General features: G+C 50.6%; 2 protein-coding genes across 6 annotated transcripts in view; one reads left to right on the top strand and one right to left on the bottom strand.

Annotated features, from left to right (window-relative positions):
* NCMAP (non-compact myelin associated protein) overlaps positions 1–24,624 on the bottom strand; it is a 41,848-nt gene extending 17,224 nt beyond the window's left edge. The window contains exons 1-2 of one of the 5 annotated variants that reach the window (XM_059136846.1): positions 24,537–24,614; positions 14,793–14,857 (exon numbers count right to left, since the gene is read on the bottom strand). Coding sequence is in view for 1 of the 5 variants with exons in the window: in XM_059136843.1 (XP_058992826.1) it covers positions 473–474 (2 nt within the window). In the remaining 4 variants the exon portion in view is untranslated. Of the gene's footprint in view, positions 1–472; positions 513–10,709; positions 10,732–14,792; positions 14,858–24,536 lie in introns of those variants that run through there. The other 4 variants (XM_059136845.1, XM_059136850.1, XM_059136843.1 and 1 more) reach the window with 4 other exon arrangements.
* Positions 24,625–25,875: 1,251 nt separating this feature from the next.
* On the top strand, positions 25,876–26,538 carry LOC131810106 (ubiquitin-conjugating enzyme E2 N-like). Its single transcript, XM_059137730.1, has one exon. The coding sequence runs from the start codon at positions 25,923–25,925 to the stop codon at positions 26,379–26,381; it is 459 nt and encodes a 152-aa protein (XP_058993713.1). The 5' UTR covers positions 25,876–25,922; the 3' UTR covers positions 26,382–26,538.

The raw sequence follows: 26,538 nt of genomic DNA, 5'->3' as shown, positions 1-26,538 counted from the left end.
TAACCCACTGAGCCACCCAGGCACCCCTCTTCTTTTTTTTTTTTTTTTTTTTTTTAAGATTTTATTTATTTATTTGACAGACAGAGATCGCAAGTAGGCAGAGAGGCAGGCAGAGAGGAGAGAGGAAAGAGGAGGAAGCAGGCTCCCTGCTGAGCAGAGAGCCTGATGCGGGGCTTGATCCCAGGACCCTGGGATCCTGACCTGAGCTGAAGACAGAGGCTTTAACGCACTGAGCCACTCAGTCCCCAATATTTTGTAATTCTGTGCTGTGGGGACCACCCTGGGAAAGGCAGGATCCCCCATCTCTGCCCATGAGCTGCCAGAGCACCCCCAGGTCTCTAGGCGTGCTGAGTGTCCTCAGGGAGGCAAATCGCCCCAGGCTGGAGAAGAACTAGAGGCCTGGCAACAGTTCCCTATCTTTTCTACCCCAAAAATGTCTAGACAACAAAGAAAATGTCTAGTCTGTACTTACATCTGTGGACAGAAGGTCGGCAGAGACGGGGACGGTGATTGCAAACGGTGACTGCAAACAGGACCACGGCCCGTCCATCCAGGGCCTGCTGAGTACCTGCTACCATGCTGAGTTCTTCACATGTAACCTCTATTTTCCCGCTGAGAGAAGTGAGACTCAGAGAGGGCAGGTAACTGGCCCGGGGTCTCTGGGCTAATACAAGGCAGAGCTAGGAGGCATTCATTTCCTAGGACTGCGTAACAAATCACCACACACGAAGTGACTAAAAACAACAAAAAATTGCTTTTCTTAGCATTTCAGAGGTCAGAAGCCTAAAATCAGCATCACTGGGCTAAAATTGAGGTGTTGGCCTGGCTGTGTTCCTTTTGGAGCTTCTAGAAGAGAATCTGTTTCCTTGTCTGTTCTAGCTTAGGCAGGTCACCAGCATTCCTTGGCCCAAGGCCCCATTGTCCACCTTGACCTCCAAGCTCACGGTATAGCATCTTCCTGTGTCTGTGTCTCTGACCTCTGCTTCCATCATGATGCCTCCTTCTCTCTGGTTCTCTGGCCTCCCTACGGGATTTTCGTGATTACATTGGCCATACCTGGGTAACCCAGGATCATCTCCCCATCTCATAACCCTTAATTTCATCACACCCGCAAACTCCTCTTTGCCATTAAGGGGACAGGGTCCCAGTTTTGGGGGATTAGGATGTGGATACTGCTGGGGGTCATCACTCAGCCTCACACATGGTAGATTTCGACTCTCATCTCACTGACCCCAAGGTTTGTACTCAATCCACTCCCACCTCCTCCAACGAGCCTGACAAGGCCTATCCCGCTGTTGTGGGGGATTCGAAGGTAGATCACATACCCAGGGAGCTGAGGGTACCAGCACCCAGCGGGAGGGAGTATGGGAGAAGTGCTGTGAGAGGAGCAACAAAAGGGTCCCGGAGACCCTGGGCCAGCTAGCTGGGGGCACAGCTCTGCGTGTGAGCTGGTTGTTGGGGGCATGGGAGTGGGTGTGGGGTGACAACTGGGCAGGCTTGACTCTCCCCCACCCCCATTACCACGCAAGCTGTTTCCCATAAGCCTTAGCACCTACCTCCAACCTAAGCTTCAAGTACATCCGTCTGTAGTTCTCTGTCCTGAAGGGCCTGCTCAGCCCAGCCTCCACCCATCTGTGTGATTTGTTAGTTAACTGATAACCAGTCTCAATTTCCCCTTTCCAAATCTCCTCTCTGCCAAAGTAGAAAATCTTCAGTCTTATAAATGCTCTCCCTGCTCTGCTCGGCTCTGCTGGGGGAGGAGGCGGTCAGCGGTCCGACCCCGCCCGAGCACCCCAGTCCCTTTACAGAATCAAGAAACCACATTGAGTGGGTTAGCCAGGCTCTTTCTCCTCAGACAGGCAGAGCCTTTGACTTCTTCCAGCAGCCCTCAGGCTCGGCAGTGACTTAGGGATGGTTTCTCTAGGCTCCTGGGCACGACAAATATCCCGGCCCATAGGAAAATGACAGATGAAAGAACAAATTCAGTGTTGCATCATCCCGGGAAAAAACAAAGTTTGGGAACTATTTTTTTTTTAATTAAGTTATTTATTTGAGAGAGAGAAGAAAAAGAGATTGTGGGCATGAAGAGGGGGAGGGGCAGAGGAGAGGGAGAGACTCTCAAGCTGATTCCATGCCTAGCAGATGTGGGGTTCGATCTCCTGACCCGAACTGAAATCAAGAGTTAGATGCTCAACCAACTGAGCCACCCAGGCGCCCCAAAACCATTTTTATCTTTTTAAAAGCTGCAAAGGGGGGAGGCACCTGGCTGGCTTCATCAGTGGACCCTGTGACTCTTGATCTTGGGGTCGTGAGTTCGAGCCCCACTTGATTACTTAAAATAATAAAATCTTTAAAAACAAAAGAGACGTTGCAGAGGGTTACGCCTAGTAGATGGAGGGACAACCAGCATTCATTTCTGCATCCTCCCCAGACCCCCGCAGAAGACAGTAGAGGAATCAAGGTGTATACATCCTCATGGCCAAAGGGAAAGGAGAGAAGAAACCACACTGGAGAGAGGCCGTTCCAGGTTTGAAAGCTGGACACGCTGATGCTTTCGTATTGATTCTGCAGCCTGGAAAAGGCAGAGGCCTAGTGAAACCTGTAGGGTGCGGGGGAGGAACCTGTAAAAGCGGATCATGTTGAAGCTCAGGAAAGCTCATGAACGGGGGGCAACAGGTGCTCCCCAAAGTCAGGTGCCATGTGGGGCTGAAAAAAGGAAGACACAAGTCTTTAAGAGGAGCAGCTCAGCTCCAGCCCAGCCAGCCCCTGACCTCGTCCTCCTGGCCACAGGCCTCCTCGTCCTGCACGATCGGGTAAATCCGTCTCTACAGAGAGTGAATCAGGAGTTAGACTTGCACTGTCCAACATCACAGCCACACATGGCCGCCTACATTTAAGGGAAAAGTAAGTTAAATAAAACAATACATTTTAGTGCCTTACTCCCACCAGCCACATTTCAAGTGCTGACTATTTCCCATGCCTTGTGGCCCTCTATTGGTGAGTGCAGTTCTAGAATGCGTCCAGCACTGCTCTAGACCCTGACTGTCCAAAATGTGGCCCTTGGGTCAGCAGCATCAGCGGCTCTGAGCATCTTGTTAGCAATGCAGACTCTCAGGCCACGTCAGGAACACTAGACAAGAATCTGGACCTGAATCAGCCTCGTACAAGATCCCCAAGTGATTCAGGGCACAGCTGACTTCAGGACTCCGATCTCTGAAAGAAACCTAGCACTGGTGGGGGTTCATTCCTGGCTGGGAATGGGGCTGAGGGAAAGTCTAAATCATGCAGTGAGGGGCTCACCCTGTCCCCTGAGACCCTTGGGCCTGAACTGAGGCAGCCAGGCTTAACCTCTAAGCAGGAAATTAGAGAGGGGCTGGGGAGACTGACCAGCCAAAGAGAACAGACTAGATACTGATGGAAGTTACAGGAGCCTCCATGAAAGGACCAGGTTCTCACCAATCAGCCAATGAGGTTACTAGTTGACAAGCCCCCCACCCCCTAACCAGAGCACCTCAGGAAAATTTTTTTTTAAATAAGCTTTTTAGGAGCAACTGGATGGCTCAGCCGGTTAGGTGTCTGCCTTTGGCTCAGGTCATGATCTTGGGGTCCTGGGATTGAGCCCCGCATCCAGCTCCCTGCTCAGCAGGGAGCCTGCATCTCCCACTCTCTGCCCACTGCCCCCCACCAACTCATGCACAGGCTCTCACTCTCTCTCTCAAATAAATAAAATCTTTCAAAAAAAAATAAATAAATGAGCTTTGTAGTGCCTTACTCTTTTTTTTTCAATAATTTAAAATTTTTATTTATTTATGTATTTGACAGAAATCACAAGTAGGCAGAGAGGCAGGCAGAGAAAGAGAAAGGGAGGCAGGCTCCCCACTGAGCAGGAAGCCGGATTTGGGCTCGATCCCAGGACCTGAGCCAGAGGCAGAGGCTTTAACCCACTGAGCCGAGCAGGTACCCCTGAGGTGCCTTAGTCTTAAACAAAAAGATAACCAAGGGCCAATAGACCAAGGGCCTCGAACAAATGAACAGACAGCAAACAAAACAAATGAACAGCTGGAGGCATTTAAAACAAACAGACGGAACTAAAGGCAGAAGAAAATGTCCTTGTTCTCAGAGAGGTAAGACCCCGCATCTATAAAGCAAATCAGGGTGCTGTAAGAAAAGAATATTCTGAAAACAAGAAAGGGTGCCAAGAAATAAATAAGAAAAGCCTGGCCAAACAGAAACTTTAATAGAAGGGTTGGAAGATGAGAAAATCTCTCAGAAAATGAAACGAAAAAGATAAAAGTAGGTCAGAACAGATTGCTCCTGGAGGTCCCACATTCTCTTAATAAGAATTCCAGAAATGATTAAAAAAGAGAAAATCGAAGAGAGGACATTATCAAAGAATCCCGGAAAATTTCCCAGAAATGTAGACCAGGAGCTTCCAGAATGAAAGGACTCTCTGAGTCCCCAGAACAGTAAGGACGACCCACAGTAGGGCTCATCATCATGTCTTTTCAGAACGTTGAGCGTTAAGTATCTCATACACCTCCCTAGGTTTGTTTGTTTGTTTGAATAGGGTCAAATGCAAATAAAAGGACCCACAATCAGATGAGAGGAGAATTTATCAGCAGCACTAGGAGCTCTGAGACAACTCTCCAAAGTTCTGAGGGAAAATAATTTCCAGCCAGAAGTGTACAGTAAGCCAAACTAAACATTGAGTGGAAAGGTAGAAGGACGTTTTCTGGCATGCGAAGCTCCAAATGAAAAAAAAAATCCCTCCCACCCAGGCACCTTTCCCCGGGGAAGCTCCTGGAGGACAGGCCCCACTAAAGCAGAGGAACGAACTAGGCGTGGAATTTCAGGGGATCCAGGGCCTCAGGGGGAGCCCGGGCGGGGCGGGTCACAGTCTGACTCAGGGGACAACAGAGGCCAGAAAAAGGGAAACTGGCAGATATTCTGATGTGTTGGTCCAAACTGAAAGATCTACTGTTCTCTGGAAAAGTCTGGGGAATGAATTTATGATAGAAAAGGAAGCTTCCCCAAAGCCTTATGGAACCAAATACCTCCCTCTGAACCACCTCCCCCACCCAATTTCTCATTCACCGCCCCCTGTGGTGGTGGTCCTGGGAGGCAACTCCTTGCGGTCACAGGACTCCGTGGGAGTCAGTCTAAAAACTACAGAGTCCACAGCCCTTTCTCCTTACCCAGAGGGAAACTGAGGGCCAGCGAGGCACCCAGGGGGTATGGAGAGATGTTGTTTCATTGATAGTTAATTTGGTACGGTTTCGAGAACTCCTCGTTGATTGATCTAAAACAAGATCAATGACAACAAAAGAAAGAACCAAACCAAACCTAGAGGAAGTGAGCTGGTGGGCCATCGGGGAGACCCCACCTGGCTCTCACACTGCCCTCAGCTCAGGTGCCACCTGCTGCGTGGCATGACGTTTCTAGAAGGCACAGACTGGGGTTTCTGAGCTGCTACCAACTGTCGTCCATCAGAGCACAAACACATAGATGAAACTGAGTTTGGAACCCCATGGACCTGGCAACTGTAAACTTCTGGGGGGGGAATTGGGGGTGAGAGAGCAGGGCAAACACCAAACCCAAATGGGAACCAGCAACCTGCGGGAACCAAGTACCCCACCTCCCAGTGCTTTGGGGGGGGCTCATCATTGCCTTTAAGAACCAAGACCACTGTCCTCTTAGAGACTCCCGTAAATTGCATTCGTCCCTAAAACCAACCTTCCAATGGTCTCACTTTTGATTCTGTCTCTCCCTCTGCCTTTTCCAAGCACTTGGCTGACCTCAAAGTGTTTGTAATGAACGTGTTTAGGATGTAGATGCTGTCTGGGGTATCTGCCCTTGTACATGGAATTCGAAGAAACCTAGTCCTTACTCTGTAATTTTAACGTGTGACCTTCTTGCCTGATCTGCGGAGCTCGCCATCTTAGCTATTCAACACAGACAGGGAGGCCTGTGCAGGAAGTAAGCACCCTGGGCTGGAAGTTAGGAGTATCTCTGCTACGTCCTTGCTGCGTGACCTTGGGCAAGTCCTTTGTTCTGTCTGGACTTTGGTATGTTGTCCTGCAAAACACACAGCGGGGACCCAGTGACCTCCGTCTTATGCGCCTTCCATCTTGTGACATGCCCAGCCGCAAGTTTGGTTCAGGACATGGCCCCTCGCCCTTCCCAAATCTTGCTGGCCTCCCACACCCTCCATTCCAGAGGGAACACCCCTGCCCTTTCCTGCCCAAGCCCGGGCCTGGCAGGCACTGGCCTGCCGAGAGGACAGGAGGTGGGGAAACCACCCCAGCCGTTTAAGCTGCCGCGGTGAGAGCTGGCCCCTCGCCAGTCACAACAGGCCTAGAGCTACAGAGGGGCATTTGTCTGGGGGAACCCATGGTTTCTTTTAAACCTTCCCTCTGGTCTTTGGCCCGCTGCCTCTCTTTGCTCCCCACCCTCTAAGGTGGCAGCGCCAGGCCCCACCTTGTCCACATGTCGGGGGTGGGCAGGTGAGGGTGCTTGCAGGGGGCTCTCTGCTTGCAGGGAGCGTTTAGGAGGAGAGTCCCCGACACCCTTACCGACTAGGCAAGCCACCGAGAGCAAGAGACTTCCTCCTCTAATCCAGGCCTCAGTTCCCTCAGCTTTAAAATGGGAATGACTGTGCCACCCTCACTGCCGTGAGGACCAGATTAAATAAAATGAGGAATTTGCAAATAGTGTGTTGTGATAAAGGAAGGCATTTGGACTCAGAGGGACCCCAGCTCAAATCCCACCTTGGTCACCTCTCAACCCCCTGTCGCGGGCCACTGATTTACCTCCCATGAGTCTCGTTTTCCCCATCAGAGGGAGCCAAGATATGTGTGCAGTGGATCAGACTGTAAGGCTTGAACAAGAACTGACAGAAAGGGGCGCCTGGGTGGCTCAGTGGGTTAAAGCCTCTGCCTTTGGCTCAGGTCATGGTCCTGGGGTCCTGGGATCGAGCCCCACATGAGCCCCTGCTGAGCAGAGAGCCTGCTTCCCTTCCTCTCTCTCTGCCTACTTGTGATCTCTCTCTCTGTCAAATAAATAAATAAAGTCTTAAAAAAAAAAAAAAAAAGAACTGACAGAAAGTGCCCTGGCCAACAAAAGCATCTGAGTGAATGAAGAACTGGTCAGGGCTGCATCACGACTTCTGTGCTCCCCCCAGAATAAATTCTCATGGGCTTTAAATATTTTATTTTTCTTCCCGATGTGAAAAAAGTTGTGAGGAAAAAATGTGAAGAAATATGAGGTGATGTGAGGAAAAAATGGAAAACATTTTCTTCCTCTCTAAAAGTTGGTTTTCTTCTCCCCTGATTTCCAAAGAAGTTAAAATCTTGGGGGGGCGGGGCTTAAGAGTTTTTTAAGTTTTGTGACTGCTGGGCCTAGTGGGGAAACTGGCCCTGGTCCTGCTTCCGGGTTCTCTCAGGGCTGACCTGGCCCGGGTGCCACCTCAACGTCCTGGGGGCCCCCAGTGTCATCACTGAAGAATCAGCCATGCAACTGAAGAGTCCTAGAACCTCACACCTGCAGAGCTGAGCTCAGGGGGCCCTGTCTCTGCCGGACCCCCCCCAGCTTCAGTGCTGGGTGAACCCTGTCCTGAGGCTGATAGCCTGGGAGAATCCAGGGCCCCAGGTGTTGTGAGTTGGGCCTGGCTCCCAGGGAGCCGGGCTGGGGGACCATGGACACTTAGCAGGCAGGCAGGACGCCTCTGTTGGGCTCCTACCCTGTGCCTAGCATTGTGTTTCAGCTTTGTGTGCACAACCTCAATTAATCATCATTGCACACTTGCTGCCTTACACTCAAGGAAACTGGGGCTCAGAGAGGCCCAGTAACCCACCCAAAGTCACAGAGCTACCAAAGCAGGGGTGGGACCTCCCAGCACCCAGGAGCCTCCCAGCATCCAGCACTCCCGCCCCCCGAGTCAGAGGGAACGTGGAAGAGACATGTAGGGTGTGCGCAAAGTGCAAGGCAGTGTGAGTCTGAAGTCCAAGGAAGTAGGAAAACGAGTAGGAAGCGGGGAAGGGTGAGCTAGGAGCCCCCCCACCCCGCATGGGAGCCCCCCCCCACATACTCCTGGGGGCGCTGAGCAGCACAGGCCAGGCAGTGAGTGTGAGCGTGGGCCTCCGTGGGCCCGTGTGTCCCCAGGCGGCCCCAAGGGAGTGGGGCCAGGTGGGGCTGTAGCTAAACACGTGGAGGTGCTTCATTTCCTTGCCCAGCTGCCCAGAGCCTCGTCTGTTTACCCACGAATTACAGCACATGCCATGCTCAGCCAAAGCCTTCCCGGTTCAGGGGCCATGGATGGCCTCGGGAAAGAGGGGTGCAGGGCGGGGGTCTCAGGCTCTAGAGTTCACCAAGGGGGTGACTCATAGTTGGGGAGAGCATCCCATCTCCACCCCAGTCACCCCACAGACAGGTGGAGTGAGACCCTCCCCCCCTTCACCCCAAATGTGACTCTCCACCTGCAGTGCAGCAGATGGAAGGGGCCTCTCTGCTCTCACAAGCCATCAAGGACACAGTCACCTGAGAGACCTCAGGAGTGACAAACCTGCCCTTGCTCTCCTCTGTCTGGCCGCCCAGTGGCCTCTCATCAGCCTGGAGGAATCAAGTCCTGACTCCCTAGCAGGTTTCTCACCGACCGACACCATTCAGACGTGTGCTTTCCAATGTGGGAGCCACAGGTCCCTGTGCCTGTGGAGTCCCGGGAATGTGGCGGCTGTGCCCTGAGATGTGTTGTGCCTGTAAAACACGCCTGGGATCTCGAAGACCGAGCACAAAATAACAGAATGGAAAATATCTTGTTAGCAATGTCGTAACACTGATTACCTCCTTGAGAATATTTGGGATATGCTGGGTTCAATAAAATGTATTCTCAAAGTTTACTTACCTTGTTTCTTTTTACTTTTTAAAAAATTTTCTTTTAGAGAGGACAAGAGAGAGAGAGAGAGAATCTTAAGCAGGCTCCATACCCAGCGCAGAGCCTGATGCAGGGCTCGATCCCATGACCCTGAGATCATGGCCTGAGTCGAAACTAAGAGTCTGACGTTTAACCTACTGAGCCACCTAGGCACCTCTTTTTTTTAAAGATTTTATTTATTTATTTGACAGACAGAGATCACAAGTAGGCAGAGAGGCAGGCAGAGAGAGAAGGGGAAGTAGGTTCCCTGCTGAGCAGAGAGCCCGATGCAGGGCTCCATCCCAGGACCCTGAGATCATGACCTGAGCTGAAGGCAGAGGCTTAACCCACTGAGCCACCCAGGCACCCCTCTTTTTCTTTTAAAATGCAGCTCCTAGAACATTTAAAATGACACCAGTGGCACACCTAACATTACATTGGCCAACACTGATTCGCACTTTGTCCTCCTCTCTTTGCTGCCTCTCCTACCACTGCTAACTCAATCACGTGTTCACTCATTCATTCATCTGGTATATATATTCAGTCATCGTGTGCTGTTTGTCGGAGATGGTGCTGGGCGGTGGAGATAAAAAGGAAACAATACAGGCCCAGCATCTGAGCCCACATGGAGCTTGTGGACTACACTTCCATGATGACAATAGTTAACTGAGTCCCTTGACAATGATGGCATTAGCTAATCGAGCACTGGGATTTGAACTCTGGCCGTCCTACATGGAGCTTACCGACTTCCGGAATGCTAAGCCCCAGGTGTTGTGCATGTGCGTGCGCACGCGCACACACACACACACACACGTGCACACACACACACACACCCAATAATGTTACTTGCCTCTACTCCTACCTGTGCTTCTCTCTGGGGTGACTTCCAGATCCTGTCTGCCTGGTGAACTCCTACTTATACTTCATCAGAACGTATGTCCAATGTTTTCCCCCAAAAAACCCCAAACTGCTACTTCATGAAGCTTGTCCCTCCTGCCCCTACGACCCTAAACTATGATGTGATTAGGCAATTATGTTCTTGTGTCAGTTTAAACATCACCAGTCTGTCCAAGCTTTTTCCCTTTCCCCTACCCTCAGGAGTTGTCTCACTTACCCTCTTTAATGCTCTTTGCTGGCTCGGACTGTCTTGTTTGTGAACCCACCCACCTCCCCAGACCCAAGCTCTGTGAGAACAGGGCGCTTGTCTTTTTCATGCAGAGCTGACAGCCCAGGGCCCGGCTGGCACCGTTCTTGGCACCTGGGAGGCACTGAGAGGCGAAGATAATGGCATGTGGGCGGTGGTACCACAGAGGCTCTGGCACTGGGCAAACAGGGTTCAAATTCTGCCCTCGATTAGCTGCTTACAGTCACCATCAAGTGACTCAATTAGCTATTGTCGTCATTGTGATGACTTGGCAGCTTTCCCTGGTGAGGCAACCGGCTTCACAAGGGCCTAGGTAGTCTCTCAGTCACAGAAGCTGGTCTCATCTGGGGTTCCCTATCACAGGGAATGATACCAGCAACCCCTGAAGCTTCCAAAGCCAGAAATCTAAACTTGTCACCCATCCAACACCTTCATCGCTCAAGTCTTTCAAATTTATCGTCATTCCTTACAAATTTTCTTTCTTGTCTCCCTCCTCATCCCCCTCCCTGCTCAGGCCCAGGCTTGTGTTTTCTTCTGTGGATGCTGCCATAACTTCCCAACAGGCCCAGCCTCCCTCTGCCCTGGGCCCCCACAATCCTTTGTGATGAGCCACAGCAACTGCTAAAAATTTCAAGTCTACTCCAAACTAGAACTTACAACAGTCAACAAGTCTTCCGTGCAGTATCTGATCCTGTAGACCACTCCAGTCTCCTCTTCATCTGAGCTCAGCCCTGTTAGTCCTTCCCATCCCTGCCACAGGGCCTTTGCATGGGCTGAGCCTTACTGACATGTCTGATACTTTACCCCAAGTATCGCTTAAAAAAAAAAGAAAGAAAGAAAGAATCACTTTAAATCCCTGTGCTGTGCACTCTCACATCTCCGTGTCCCTGTCTCCCCATAGGTCAGTAAGCATCTTCCCTTTGACGGATGGTTGTGTCCTGTACGAAACTGAGGTCTACAAGTCCAGGGGCTGTGTCCATTTTTATTTACCTTTTGAATCTCTAGGGCTTTGAAAACTGTTTGGAACATTGCAGGAATGAACACCCAGTTGCTGAATGAAATAAACTGGCTAAGTGAATGAGCCCCGGGGGGTTCAGTAATTGCGCCTGAAAGGCTGCATCCTGAGCCAGGGTCACGTGCACATCACGTGGCTCATGCTTTCCCGCCACATGTGGCTGCCGCGGTGATGCAGATGAGACACAAAGACACAAGATGGGGAGTGAGTGCCTGTGTAGCTCAGAGAGAGGGTGAGAGGTAGGTGTTGGAGGTGGGGAGGGCAGGCTGTGGGGGGTGGAGTCTGAGTGGCATCATGGGGTCACTAAATTCTTGGGTGGGAGGGGCAGAGTGACCTGGGTCTGAATCCCAGGAATACAGTAATAGCTGATGCTGGATCTAAGTGCCAGGCTCCCTACTAAGTCCTTTATGTTTACTGGCCTACCTCATCCACCTGAAGTGGAAAGCATATTAGCCTTTAAATTTGTTCGATATGGAAACCGAGACCCATGGAGGGTAAATAAATTGGCCAAGGTGACCGATCGAGACGGGATGTGAACCCAGGCAATCTGACTTAGAGTCTGCCCCACGCTTTGAGGGTTTGATGTTAAGAATAAGCATATAATGAGTAGTTCTTATGAGCCAAGCATTTTTCTAAAAACTTTGCAAGTTTTTATTTGTATACTTTTTAATTTTAATTTTCTTAAAGATTTTATTTATTTATTTGAGACAGAGAGAGAAAGACGGGGTGGGGGGAGGGTCAGAAGCAGCAGCAGATTTCCCCCGCTGAGCAGGGAGCCTGATATGGGGCTCGATCCCAGGACTCTGGGATCAGGACCGGAGCTGAAGGCAGACGCTTAACCGACTGAAGCCACCCAGGCGCCCCGTGTAGTTTTTATTTTTGTAACTCCTTTCATCCCATAACCCTACTGAGGTGGGTATCGTCATCTCTGTCTTACCCATGAAGAAACTGAGGTCCAGAAGGGTTAAGTAACTTGCCTGAGATCACACAGCCAACAAAAGTGGTGGGACTGGGTGGAGCCCAGGCAAAACACCCCAAGTTCCTGCTGTCAACCACCACACTTCTGTGCTCCTGCTCAATGAACGAGCTTCATTATTATTGTTGTTATTGTATTTTACCGGGATTTTGTAAGGTGAAGAAGGGAGGAGTGACATTCTAGCTGGGAGGAACAGCAGGAGGGGAGATGGGGGTCGGGCAGGGGTGGGGATGAGCACATTCAGGAAGGGAAGTGTACGATTTGGTGAGGGGATGGGCCGGCGCAGTGGAGCTGAGTCTAGGGAAGGCCAGAGCACTCAGCGGCAGAGGAACTTGCTCCACAGGGAGAAGCCAGCAGCCCTGCTCTCTCAAGAATCCCTATTACAGATCAGAGTGAGGCATCTGAAAACTAGAAGCACCAAAGCCAGGCTGACCTGGCTCTGCTGGGTGCCCTTGGGAAAGTTACTTAACCTCTCTGTACCTCCATTCCTTTCTGTAAAATCCAGGTAATAAACAGAACCTCCCTCTAGGGTTGCTGTTTGGGTAGAGAGCCCAGATGTCCATCGACTTATGAATGGATAAAGAAGATATGGTGTATGTGTGTGTGTGTGTGAGAGATGGAATATTACTCAGCCATCAGAAAAAAGTGAAATCTTGCCATTCGCAATGACGTGGATGAGGCTAGAGGGTATTATGCTAAGTGAAATAAGTCAGAGAAAGACAAGTACCCTATGATCTCACACCTATGGGGAAATTAAGAAAGAAGACAAATGAACATATGGGGAAGGGAGAAAAGAAAAAAAAAGGAGACAGGAAAATAAGCTGTAAGAGACTCTTAACAGAGACAGAATAAACTGAGGGTTGATGAAGGGAGGTGGGTGGGGGAACGGCTCAATGGGGGATGGGTATTAAAGAAAGCATTTGTGATGTGCATTGGTATTGGATGTTAAGTGATGAAAACCCTGAATTCTACTCCAGAAATCAATATTGCACTGTATATTAATTAAAATTAAAATTAAAAAGAGAGAGAGATCATGAGTATAAAGCCTCTGGTGTAGTGTGTGGCAGGAAGCAGCCCTTGAATATATTCCCTTCTCTCCCCACCCCCCACCTTCCAGAAGATCCCCCCAAACCTCCAGTCTCACCAGAACCGAGGCCAAAACCAACGAATGGTCTAGAACCACCAAGATCCCTGGAGATCCCAGGTCAGTAAGATGAGGAAGGAAGAAGCAGAGAGGAAAAGGTCAAGCTATCCAGCTTCAGAATGTGTCCAGTGCTGAGAAAAAAAGGAATAATTATAATGTAGTTCCTTCTCCTTCCTGCTGTGTCAACTGGGGATTATATAACTGAAGCTCTCTGTGAGCTACCCATTAGGGGCCTCCAGGAGGCAGGGTTGGCCGTGATATAAATAAATATTTCTGTGCTCTCTGCCCCCGGGCTCAGGTTCTGAGCAAACACCACAGCCTGCCCCCACAGCCACGGAGGAAGGCGGGTGAGGAGCGAGCTCTGGGCTGGGAGTCAGGAGACCGTTGCTCCCGGGTCCCCAGCTCTGCCTCAGAGGACATGGATGTTAGGGGATGAGAATTGCTTCTAGTAAATGCCAATCACTTAGCCTCGCTGATTAAGCCAGGCCTGTGGAAGGGTTCTGCCTACAAAAGTCACTTAGCAGTGCACAAACCCTAGCAGAGAGCCTGAAGAGTGGGCACCAGAGATACTGGCTTCCTTGTCCTCCGAGACCAGCCCAAAGCCTCCCCATTGATCTCAAGCAGGTTGGTCTCTTCTGAGAATCTTCAAGGCCTCTCATAGAGACCTGGGTTAGAGCACTCAGCACACTGAAGTGTAAATGGTGGACAGATCTCTGTTCTCTTCTATTCTAGGCGCTCCCTGGGGCACAAAGCCTGCCTTGGAGCCATACTGCCCGCACTCAGCCCTTGGGGAGGGGGCCCGCCATGGAAGAAGACACCTGACTGAATCAATGAATGAGTGCGTGCGCGCACAGGGAGGCTTCATGGAAGAGAGGTGCCTATGCAAATGCCAAGGATGGGTCAGCTCTGAATGTGCACTGAACTCTCCAGACTCTGGCTCCCTGAGCCCCAGAGATGGTGATCGGAGCCCCTGCTCACCTCCACACTCTTCCTCTGCTGCTTTCACTTGGACCTGATTTCACTAGTAAAAAACCCAGGATGCTTGGCCTCACAAAAGATTTGGGGGCCATGAAGAGTCCAAGAAGGGATCTGGAAGCCACGGCACAGAGATGGGGAAACTGAAGGACTCCCTAAAGATCTGCTTTCACTCCTCTTCCTGCTTCTTTTCTGGCTAGGACCGGCATCCCACCTCCCTTTACACATTTTGTAATGCAAATAGCATACTTCCTCCTTGTAAGGGACAAGGAGTTAAGGATTATTCTAGAAGAGACAACACCTAAGGAAGGACCAAGTGAGAATGATGGAGACAAAAGCTACTGTCCGTATCCCAGACCACTGGTGCTGGAAGACATCTGGTTGCCAAGACCCTCTGTCTCCAAGGAGTTAACCCCTGGGCCCTTGTCTTTGTTCTAATAGGTTCCCAGATGCCTGACAGTACACATACACCAGACCACTGTCCTCAGTGAAAACCCCCAGACCCCGAACAAAGACGAGACCCCCTCCTTCCTTTCCTGAGTCTCCCAGACAGTCCGTCTATAACTGCTCTCTCTACATCTTCCAGAAACTCTGTTTTCACCTCCTACTGGCTCGTGTTTTATTTCTAACCTTTGTGAAGTCAAGGACCCTCTCTCTTGGTCCTGTGCGACCTCCTCCGGGTCCCCAGACCTGGCCTGTCAACATCAGAAGGAAGGAAGAAATTCTGGAATTTCTAGGGTATTCCAGGGGTTTCTGAATTGTAGACTTACTTGCGTGGTCCCTGGCCTGGGCACACACCCAGCATACAGTAACTGTCCAACCGTTCAGTGGATTGGGGGCAGTGGGGTAGGGATATGCTATGGTGAAGGGACAGAAGCCACCAGCCTCTTCCTTGGGGACTCACTTATTGCAAAAGTAATTCTAAGTATGGAGACGCTAAGACCTAGTTTTCTGCTAGGTATCTCTCCCTGACTTGGTCTTGGCAATCAATATCTTCTGTGAACTTTCCTCAGTCTTCTTCACCAATACCTGTCTCCTCCCTTCCTTCCATCCCAGGCAAAGGGAGCTAATTCCTTTCTCCCAAACTCACCAGTGCTTCCCTTCCTGGGAAGCTGGCTGCACAGAATCTTCCATCCCCCATGTGATTCTCAGCGGTGTGTCCCTGTCACTCCGTCCACCAAGAGGCAGGGTCTACTTCTTCACTGCCTTGAATCTAGGTGAGCCCTGGACTGCTAGGTTCACCAGAATTTGGGGGACAGCCCTTAAGTGGCAGCTTCTGCTTCCTGGGTGCTTGCTCCTGGAAAGTTCCCTCTTAGAACCCAGCTGCCATGCCCTCAGAAGCCCCAAGCCTGTGGGGAGGCCATAAGTAGATGCTCTAGTGGACAGCTCCAGCTGTCAACCAGTGTCAGTGGGTGGTCATGGGAGTGAGCCACCTTGGACACCCAAGGACAGATGCCAGCTGCATCTTCAGGTGTCTGAATATGTCACTGAAACCAGGTGAGACCCCAAGGGAGAACCTCCCAGCTGAACCTGGTCCACCTAAAGAGCGATGAACAAAAAATAATAAATGGTTGTTAGAAACGCCTAAGGATCTGAGTGGTCGGGTCCCCAGCAACACAGAAACAGCCCATGACTCCAAGACTGTGTTCCCACCTTTACCAAGCTAAACCTGCCTCGATCGTGAGGCCTAACTGTCCCCTCCTCCCCAGGTAACCTCGGCCACCTCAGATCACTTTTTTTTTTTTTTAAGATTGTATTTTTTTATTTGACAGAGAGAGACACAGGGAGAGGGGGAACACAAGCAGGGGGAGCGGGAAAGGGAGAAGCAGGCTTCCCGCTGAGCAGGGAGCCCGATGCGGAGTTTGATCCCAGAACTCTGGGATCATGACCTGAGCTGAAGGCAGATGCGTAAGGACTGGGCCAATCAGGTGCCCCTCTGATCACTTTTAATAACTGTTTGCACCAATCATGATGACTTTGTACTGAGATTCCTGGACCCACTTTTCCTTTAAAATATTTATCAGTTTAGGCACCTGGGTTGCTCAGTTGGGTAGGCCTCAACTCTTGATTTCAGCTCAGGTCGTGATCTCCGAGTCATGATATCCAGCCCTGCATTGGGCTCCATGATCAGCACAGAGTCTGCTCAAGACTATCTCCCATTCTCACTTCTCTCTCTCTCTCTCAAATAAATAAATCTTTTAAAAAATGAAGTACCTAAAAAAATAGGGCACCTGGGTGGCTCAGGCAGTTAAGCATCTGCCTTTGGCTCCCATCATGATCCCAGGGTCCTAGAATTGAGCCTCCCATCGGGCTCTCTACTCAGTGGGGAGTCTGCTTCTCCCTCTCTCTCTGCCCCTCCCCCTGATCCTTCTCTCTCTCTCTCCCACTCACTCTCTGAAATAAATAAAATCTTAAAAAAAAAAAAAAAGAAATGCAGCTACTATAAAAGATAGACAATAAACCAAGCTACATTCTATCTGAAGTGAAATTACTGAACCAGGGGGACCAAGAGTTTAAAGTAAAACACAGTAAATCATACTAAGGAGATAAAAGCGAACAAGTGTAAAACAATGCAGGAACAAGAAGTCATAGGTGAGAACAAAGTCAAAACATGAGCTATGAAAAACAGAACATTTAAAATAAAGGGAACAACAGATGTGTAAATATCAAGATGCATACACGTGAAGAATTCACTAGTTTAGTGCAAAGTCGGATTAGGACTGTTCCCCCAAAGCAGGAAAAGATAAAGAGGTAACAAAGGAAAAAGAAGAGCCAAGAGGTGGGGCGCCTGCGTGGCTCAGTGGGTTAGAGCCTCTGCCTTGGGCTCAGGTTATGATCCCAGGGTCCTGGAATCAAGTCCCTCCTTAGGCTCTCTGCTCAGTGGGGAACCTCCCCCCTCCCCCCACCCCCCAACCCTGGGCCTTTGCCAGCCTCTCCGCCTACTTTGTAATCTCTCTCTATCAAATAAATAAATAAAATCTTAAAAAAAAAAAAAAGGGAACGAAAAGCTGAGAGGGATGGAAAGTAGGGATCCCAAAAGGAAAGGAAAATACAACTGGAGAGCTGGGGAGAGGAGACAAGGAATGAATCATTGGAGATTAAATGTTCCAGAATTAAACAAACACGGATGGACTCAGACTGAAGGGGCTCCTAGACTAGCCAGCAGTAGAAATAAGGAAAAAATCCACAAAGACAGAGAGGAAGAGCAGGGAGAGAGAGAAGTAACATAGTAACATCCCTTACAAAGGAACAAGAAGCAGACTGCCACCCCTGGGTAACAAAAGAAGTCATAATGTAATTAAGAATTGAAAAGAAGACCCTTTCAATCCAGCATCTTAAAGCCAGCCAAGATGTCATTCCAACAAGAGGTCCCATAATAAAAATATTCTGAAGCAAATAAAGCTGCAGAAGGTGGAAGACACAGGCCCACACTGAAGATCCTCTTGGAGGAAATACTTAGACAATAAAAGAAATCCAGGAGATTGCAAGAACTAAGGGAAACAGGCATTTCAGGCAAGCTATGGAAACAGTATTTGGCAGTTGAGGTATGAAGGGGTGTATACGCCTGGTTTATACATCATACTAGAAAGGCTGGAGAATTCCACAACGCTGCAGAACTGGCCAGACTGGGGAGCTGTGGATGGCACCTGTCAAAATCAGGAAAGCGGGAGAATCCTGAAGCTGTTCCAAACTGTCAAATTTAAGAACACAGTGGCCAGGACTGTGCGATCAGGATCTGGAAGCTGACTGGCTGTCCCTGAGCGATCTTGGAACTTGGAATCTGGCTCCAGTGTTAGCGGCATCCTTGCTCATCTCTTCAACCAAGAGAGGGCCAGCCTTGGGCTCAGAAGCGGGGTAACTGTCTAGCTAGAATTTAATGACACCGATCTGCTTCTTTGGTTATCTTCTGTCGACGGCAATTGACATTGTTTTGTTTCTATATTCAGAAGTGATGGAAATTTTCTGTTTCAAATAAACTAATAAACATTCTGTTAAAGATTTATTCACTCATTTGGGGCACCTGGGTGGCTTAGTGGGGTAAGCCGCTGCCTTCGGCTCAGGTCATGATCTCAGGGTCCTGGGATCGAGTCCCACATCGGGCTCTCTGCTTGGCGGGGAGCCTGCTTCCCTTCCTCTCTCTCTGCCTGCCTCTCTGTCTACTTGTGATCTATCTCTGTCAAATAAATAAATAAATAAATCTTTAAAAAAAAAAAAAAGATTTATTCACTCATTTGAGTGAGAGAGAGAGCGAGCGAGAGCATGAACGATCTTGGAGGAGGGGAGGGAGAGGGAGAAGCAGATTCTCAGCTGAGCGGGAAGCCGGACTCGGGGCTCTACCCCTGGACCCTGGGATCGTGACCTGAGCCGAAGGGAGATGCTCAACCGACTGGACTACCCAGGCGCCCCAGTAGCTATATTTCTTAGGTGTCTAATTACAGTGTCAGGTGAGTTCAAGTTCCTCTGGGGATACCAGCTCTCTCTCTGGTACTGTACTGTACCCTGGGGAGGTGCCAAAGGCATAACCAGAGAGGAAAAAGATGGAGAGCCATAGAGACACCCTTGGCCACCCCCTTCTGGCTGGCACTCTGTCTGTGACTATCAGGCTGCACCTTCGAGTTCCTAGGTGGGCAGCAGCCTGGGCAGGGGGTGGACTCTCCAAGTGGGACTCCACAGGCTGGGGGTGGGGGCGGTAGGTGGGGTGTGGATGGGACAGGGAATGCCTGGGCCTCCACCTGTCCAATTCCTCACTCCAGATCTGAGCTGTCCCAGACTACCTTGGGGTGCAGTAGCCAATTTTTGCCGCTGGGGCAGGACTGGAAGCCAGTAAGCTTCCTTAAAGAGCAGGACAGAGGAGATTTTTTAAGAGGTCAGGCTCTGGGGTCAGCCAAACATTCATTCATTCTGTTTTGAAGGCTCATACCTACCAAGCCATTGTGCCAGGTGATGGGGGGATGATGGGAAGCGGTCCCTGCCTTCATGGAGGTTAGGCTCTGACAATCAGCTAGCCGACCCCAGGCCCAATCCTGGCACTGCCACTTGGGTGACTCTCACAGTCTTCCTAAGCCTCAGTGTCTTCATCTGCAAAATGGAAATGATCACTATTCATACTGACAGTGTATGCCAAAGGAGTGGCACAGTGTCCAACCCCAAACCCTCAGAGGATGCAAATGTGTTAATAATAATAACAACAATAATAATTTATTATTTAATTATTAGTAATAATCATTATTATTATTATTATTATTGCCTGGGATACTGATACAGGGGACCAGGTAGGAACCTGAAACTATTTCTAAAAAAAATAAATGGATCCTCTTTGTCTTCTGGGAAAACAAGTTCTCCTTAGGGTCTGTGATTAGAGAGATGGCCCGTGTGGAGCATCTAGAGCTTTGAAGAAAGAGGATCCAGTGATCTTGACCCTTCAAATGTTTAGGTCAAAAAACAGCAAGGCAGAGAGTGGGAAGATAAACAAATCAAGTTCCCTTTTCCACAGAGAACTATTAATGCCGCTCTAGGTGCTAAGATTTCAGATAACCTTTTTTCTTTCTTTCTTTTCTTTTTTCTTTTTTTTTTTTTTAAGATTTTATTTATTTATTTGACAGACAGAGATCACAAGTAGGCAGAGAGGCAGGCAGAGAGAGAGGAGGAAGCAGGCTCCCTGCTGAGCAGAGAGCCCGATGCGGGGCTCGATCCCAGGACCCTGGGATCATGATCTGAGCCAAAGGCAGAGGCTTAACCCACTGAGCCACCCAGGCGCCCCTCTTTCTTTTTTTTTAAGCTGCTAACAGCAGTGCAGTGAGGAGACTAGGACTCCCACAGCAGCGGGCTTCTGCTGGAATCCCAGCCCTGCCAGCTCCCGGGCCCATGTTGCCATCGGGCACAAGGGACAAAATGCCCAGAGCCTACGAAAATGTTTTCATTTTTTTCCAAATCAGAAAAGAAACTTTAAGGTTGAAGAAAATCATAAAAAAAAAAAAAGAAGAATTATTTATTCGAGAGAGAGAGCGCGAGCACAAGTGGGGAAGGGGAGAGGGAGAGGGAGAATGTCAAGCAGACGCCCGTGCTGGGCGTGGCTCCCCACAAAGGGCTCAGTCTGGTGACCCTGAGATCAAGACCTGATCGTGAACGTGAGTCAGGTGCTCAATCGACTGAGCCAGCCAGGCTCCCCAAACAAAATGCTTTAATATACCAATGCAGCCAGAAATATAACTTTTTAATATTTTTTTATGAAGTAAGGGGCCCTTGAAGGCAAAGCTGCCTCAGGCCCAGGAAAGTCTGAATGCATCCCTGGTTGTGTCTGTGACAACCAGTGAGTGACTTCTGTCTCTGAGCCTTGGCACAGAACTAGGGGACACGACTGCTGGCTTCCTGGGATCCTGTGGGTGTTACAGGCCGCGAGGCATGTGGAGCGTTTAGCAGCGTGTGTACACACCAGCAAGCACTTGGCAAAGAGGAGTGATCCTTTGACTCCCTCCATGCCAACTGCAGGGGCCGCCATAGATGGAATCTTCGGAGCCAGCCCACGGTGCCGTGCTGGGGGCCTGCAAACTCTCTTTGCACCCAGCAGCAAAGAGAGCAAAGTCTGAATCCCCAGCGCAGGCCAGGGGCAGGTGTTAGCCCCAAGCGGAATGAGTGAATCAAGTGTGATTTGCAGAGGAATTTAAAAATTCTGATGCTGTTTGCCCGAAAGGTTGGCTCAACAGTTCCCAAGACACAAGCTTCTCTCAAGGGGAAGGGGAACTAATACCCATTAAATGACTGCTGTGGCTTCTGTAGCTAGTACCCTCTCTAATATATTACGAAACAGAGGCCCAGAGAGGTGTCGTGGCTTGAACAAGATCTCACAAGTCCAAAGCAGAGGCCCAAGTCCCTGCTCCTGGCCTAGGCTTGCTGCTGACTTCTGCCCGAGGCTACCCTGGGGCAGGGCACACTGGCCTCTGGTGTCAGCACTGACCTTGAGATGCCAGGTCTCTACCATCATCTGCTCCACCTCCTCGAGGGCCCCAGCGGCTACCACAGGACCCAGCAGCCCCGCCGAGGGCCCCCACAGCTCAGGGGCAGCCAGCCCAGACAGGAGGCCCCGCAGCCAGCCTTCCCGCTGGCAGAAGACCAGACCGCTCTGTCTTAGAGACTGGCACACCCTCTTTTCCTTCCTTAGGCCAAACTGCAGCCACCACCCCTAGGGAGGTTCAAACCACACAAGTTCCAGCCCCAGGGCCACATCCCCCAGCTTTACCTACACCCCAGCCCTGCTCAGGAATCCACAGCTGATCGCTTTCCCCCCTTCCTTTCTTCCTGCCTCCTCCTGGCTGCCTAGGATCTAGAATTCTGATAAGGCATTTGTTCGAGAGAAAACAAAGAGGGATCCCTCCTGCCGGATCCCGAAGCAAAGAGCTGGATGCCAGAAGCCAAGATGTCCACGACTGACAACTGCATCAGCTGACTAGATGCAGGTGGGGAAGGTGATGGGCGTGGGGCCTGGTGGCTGTCTAGGACAAGTAAACATGCCACTGCCTCCAGGTGGCCTCTGGGGGCCTTTCTGGGGAGGCCTGCAGAGTATGCATCTGGACACAGGCGCTCCTGACAGCAAGAGTTCAGCCTAGGATAGAGAGGTCCCTATTCTAATGATTTCTCTTTAAGATCAATATGTATCTTTAAAAAGACAAAGTGAACATATGTGACTTTCCGTCTTTTTTAACTAAAAGGTTTCACTGAGCCACTTAAAATCCACTTTACCTTTCTTTTTTTCTAACTTTTCATCCCATTTTATTGGAAGATCCGAAAACGAAGGCAAGTGTGGCAGCATCGTCAATTCCCAGAGAGTTTCAGGGCCCTCTGTAGCGAGACAGCACATGCAACAGGAGACTTGGGGTCCTCCCCTGCCCCACAACGCTCCATGGCTGAGCACATCTTACCCCTGATTCTGCACCTTTTTTTTTTTTTTTTTAATTTTATTTATTTATTTGTTAGAGAGAGAGAGAGAGAGGGAGAGCGAGCAAGCACAGGCAGACAGAATGGCAGGCAGAGGCAGAGGGAGAAGCAGGCTCCCTGCTGAGCAAGGAGGCCGATGTAGGACTCGATCCCAGGACGCTGGGATCATGACCTGAGCTGAAGGCAGCCGCTTAACCAACTGAGCCACCCAGGCGTCCCTGATTCTGCACCTTTCAATGGCGAGTGCCCTCTCTTACTGCCCAGGGTCCCTGTAGCCCTTACAGCCTATGACCCTGTGCACCAGGAGCAGTAGGACGGGGATCAGCGGGGACGCTCTTCAGAGCCGCTAGGGTCTCTAGGGCACTGATGGATCCAGGGCAAATGGCAAATTAAACCAACGATTATGAGCAACTATGGGAAGTGCCATGAGGAGACAGTTTGAGCCTGACTTTTTTGAGGGCGAGGCCTCCTGTCTTCCGTGGATACGTTCCCCCAACCCTCACCTTCACCTTACGTCTTTGCTCCTCACACCTTCCTGGTCACCCCGGGGACAGAGAAACCCAACACGCGCTGCCTTTCTGGGACTTCAGAAAAGAGAAAGGTCCCTCACTTTGCTTAGAGGATGGTTCTACCCCCAAACACACAGCTTGCTCGTGGCCTGAGGCTGGAGTGGCCACAGTCCATAGTGTGATCGGGAGTGCGGGAGCCCCCCATGAGGATTTGCTGGTGATATAAAACCATTACAGCAGATTCCTCAAAATGTGGAGCACCTTCCTCTGACCTGGCTCATTCTCTGCCTGGCTCATCACACACACCCAGGGGCTGGCTCCCTTGGCGGCACCATGCTGCCCCTTTTGGCCACCTCACCATGACCCTGCATGGAGACCTGGGGGGACAAGGTGAGGAATGCCTCACCCCCACAAAGGGGGCCCGGGGCTCTCTTCTCTTGTCATAGTCCACTCCCATCAGGTACCCAGCACCCCGTCCTCCCCTCCCCTGTAACTTTGAGATGGACACTTACAGGATGTGCAAAGGCTATCTGACCTACCTGTACTTCCATCTCCTTCCCCACCCCTGTATGGCTGCTGGGATTCAGGATCTCAGGAGTCTGAGTGCCCTTCCTTACCTCTATGCTCTGGATATGCTCCTGTTAGCCTTCTGCCCCAGACGACAGAGGTACCCCGATCTGTTACTTTGGGCTTACGTTCACACTGTCTCATCCACCTGCACCATCGTCAGCTACATCCATCTGTTAGCATCTAGCCATCTCTAAATTCACTTATTTGTTGAGTACTTGTTCATTCATTCAACAACTATGTAGTGAGACCTACTATATGCCAGGCACCATACTGGTTGGTGCTGGGAATTTAATGGCGAACCAAACAGACATTGTCCCTGCCCCCAAGGAGCTAGAGTCTAGTAGAAATTAATAGTTTGTGTTTGTTGAGCGCCTACTACATACAGACTCTGTACTAAGTACTTTATATGGATTATCTGACTTAACCTTTCAGAGAAACTGCTTCTTTTAGGGAATACATCAAACGGGGCCATAGAGGAATAAAGGTTAAGTTAGCCACAGGCTGAGGGGCAAGGCAAGATTCCAATGCCTAGGTTGATTGATGCCAAACCACCCTTCCTTAAGCACAGAGCTTTTTTTCCCCAGCTCCACTCAATCCCATCTCCTCCAAGAAGCTTTCCAGATCCTCCTCCCAGACTAGAGGACTTCCTTGGTCCCTCTAAAGGAGACCTAGTATTTAACTCACCCATCTCCTTGTCCCATCAGGGACCCACACCACAGAATAGTAGCTGTCCCTACGTCTTTCCTCTGGAGCAGCTGCTCCAACGTGTCTACTCAATTTGCTGATCTGACCCAGCCCTTGGGTTCCTCCCCCTGGTGTGGCTTTTCATCTCACAGAATCACTGATCTTCCTCCCGAAGAGGTCGCCCCATGAGGCCCACCCATCAAGACGCCCATTTCACAGATGAAGCAAACACAGGTCCTGAATGGTTTCAAGCCCCTTCTACCTCCTTGCTGAGTCTCAAGCTCTCAGACCGAGGCTTGGTGGGGAAGGGGGGCGGGACAAGGGTATGACCTGCCTACTGGATACCCGGAATATCAACCCCCCAAAGGCAGGTTAGTTCTCGGGGCGCTTCTCCGCGCTTGGCTGAGCGTGTTTGGCACTCTGGGCACCTTACGCGTGCCCAGAGTGCCCGCGCGAGATGATCAACTTTCCTCCCACCGGCTCCGATCGCTGCCCTCGCGTGCCCACCGCAGGCCCTTCCTCCCACGAAAGTGGAGCAACTCGGGGAGCCCTCATACCCCACGCCCGGGCTCTCCTGCACCAAGCGCGGCCGGCAGGTGGACCTCGAGCAGCAGCGCCCATGCCGAGCCGCCCGCGCTCCCTGCAGCCCCGGGCGTCCCGGAGTCCCGCGACCTCTTACCTGCCCGGGCCAGCCGCCCGCCCTGCGCCGCCGCCCGCTTGCCCTCCCGCCGGCGCCACCGCGGCAGCCCAGGCTCTACCCGCCGGGGATCCCGCCCCCGGCCCCGCCCCACCCGGCGCAGGTGATCCTGGGGAGAGGCCGAGCTCGCCCCTCGGTCCCGGGTCCTTGGGGACCGCCCCGGGGGCGCCAGGGTCGGGACACTGGAGTGGCGGCGCCTCCCCGTGGTGTCCTCGCGCCTCTCCCGGACCTGGGTCCTTTTTGGAATCCCAGGTGGGGCACCACGGGGACGCTCCGTCCCGCAGGCCTCCTATGCCAGGTCAGACTTCTCCAAGGGCCAAAAGGGAGAAAGGACCTTGGAGATACCCCAGGGCAGATGGAGGTAGGTGTCTTTAAAGTGGGACTGCGTTAATCTGATTGAAAGATTTGGGGGCAGGTTGGGCTTTAGACCTATTGCAAGCTATTACAAGGTGTTTGATAGCTCGAAAGGGTCAAAAACTCTGCCTTGTGGAATCAAGGCCCATCTCCTCTTTAGGACTGTGTGGTTCATTGCTGTATATTTCCTCCTGAAACCCCAACCCCCATCCCTCCCTCATCCTCACCCCCACACTAAGCCAGCACACCATAGGCCTTCAACCAATATATACAGAAAGAGGGAAGGGGTCTTAGAAGAATCCCAAGCCCCTCTCCTTATATAAATAGGGAAATTGAGGCTTAGGAAGCAGAGGTGAGTTGCCCAAAGTCACACAGAAGGTCAGTAACAGAACCAGGAACACAGTCAGATTTCCTCATTCTGTTTTCAGGTGATTTCCTGAAAGTGTAAGGTTCTAGGTGACTGCGTTGCCATGGACCCCCTATGAGATGCTGTCCACACCTTGACAGTGTCCTCCCAAGTTGCCTGAGAACGAAGAGTCTACTGTGTTTTCACGGGAAACTCCATGGTAGTATTTATTAACAAAGATTAAGAAGTGTAATTCTGGGATTCTACTTCCTCACCAAAGACATAAGACAATCCTTGTCTTCAAATAGCTTTCCATGTGATGGGAGAGGCGGACCTGTCCACGAAGCAGGGGCCATGAAGAAAGGAGGGGAGCCCAGGGAGAGACCGCTCAGGCTCTGAGATCTGAAATCTCTGGGGCTACTTCCAGATGCTACTAGAAGCTCTTGCTGGAATCTGCTTGGGGTCAAGGGCTCAGCACTCAGGTTCCTATCCTGCCTCCATTGCAAGACAGAATCGGTTTTTTAAACCTCTCTGAGACTCCGTTTCCTTTGGTCGGATGAAGATAACATACTCACTTCAGCACAGTTGTGATGGGACTTAAAAAAGATAATGTTGGAGGCGAGCGGAGCCAGAGTCGAGACCAGAGGCCGAACTCGGGATCTGACAAGATGGCCGGGCTGCCCCGCAGGATTATCAAGGAAACCCAGCATTTGCTGGCAGAACCAGTTCCTGGCATTAAAGCAGAACCAGATGAGAGCAACGCCCGTTATTTTCTTGTGGTCATTGCTGGCCCTCAGGATTCCCCCTTTGAGGGAGGGACTTTTAAGCTTGAACTATTCCTACCAGAAGAATACCCGATGGCAGCCCCTAAAGTACGTTTCATGACCAAAATTTATCATCCTAATGTAGACAAGTTGGGAAGAATATGTTTAGATATTTTGAAAGATAAGTGGTCCCCAGCACTGCAGATCTGCACAGTTCTGCTATCGATCCAGGCTTTGTTAAGTGCTCCCAATCCGGATGATCCGTTAGCAAACGATGTAGCAGAGCAGTGGAAGACCAACGAGGCCCAAGCCATAGAAACAGCTAGAGCATGGACTAGGCTATATGCCATGAATAATATTTAAAATCGATCTGATCATCAAGTGTGCATCACTTATCCTGTTCTGCCAAGACTTCTTCCTTTTTTGTTTGCATTTAATGGACACAGTCTTAGAAATATTACAGAATAAAAGCCCAGACATCTTCAGTCCTTTGGTGATTAAATGCACATTAGCAAATCTA

Source organism: Mustela lutreola, chromosome 10, assembly GCF_030435805.1.
Source record: "Mustela lutreola isolate mMusLut2 chromosome 10, mMusLut2.pri, whole genome shotgun sequence".
In the NCBI taxonomy this organism is placed as follows: domain Eukaryota; kingdom Metazoa; phylum Chordata; class Mammalia; order Carnivora; family Mustelidae; genus Mustela; species Mustela lutreola.
Note: the sequence above shows the minus strand (reverse complement) of the source record. Positions and strands in the feature narration are given on the sequence as shown.

What these genes read in the sequence shown, in the direction of transcription:
- LOC131810106 (XM_059137730.1), top strand. Translation starts at nt 25,923, where the DNA reads ATGGCCGGGCTGCCCCGCAGGATTATCAAGGAAACCCAGCATTTGCTG.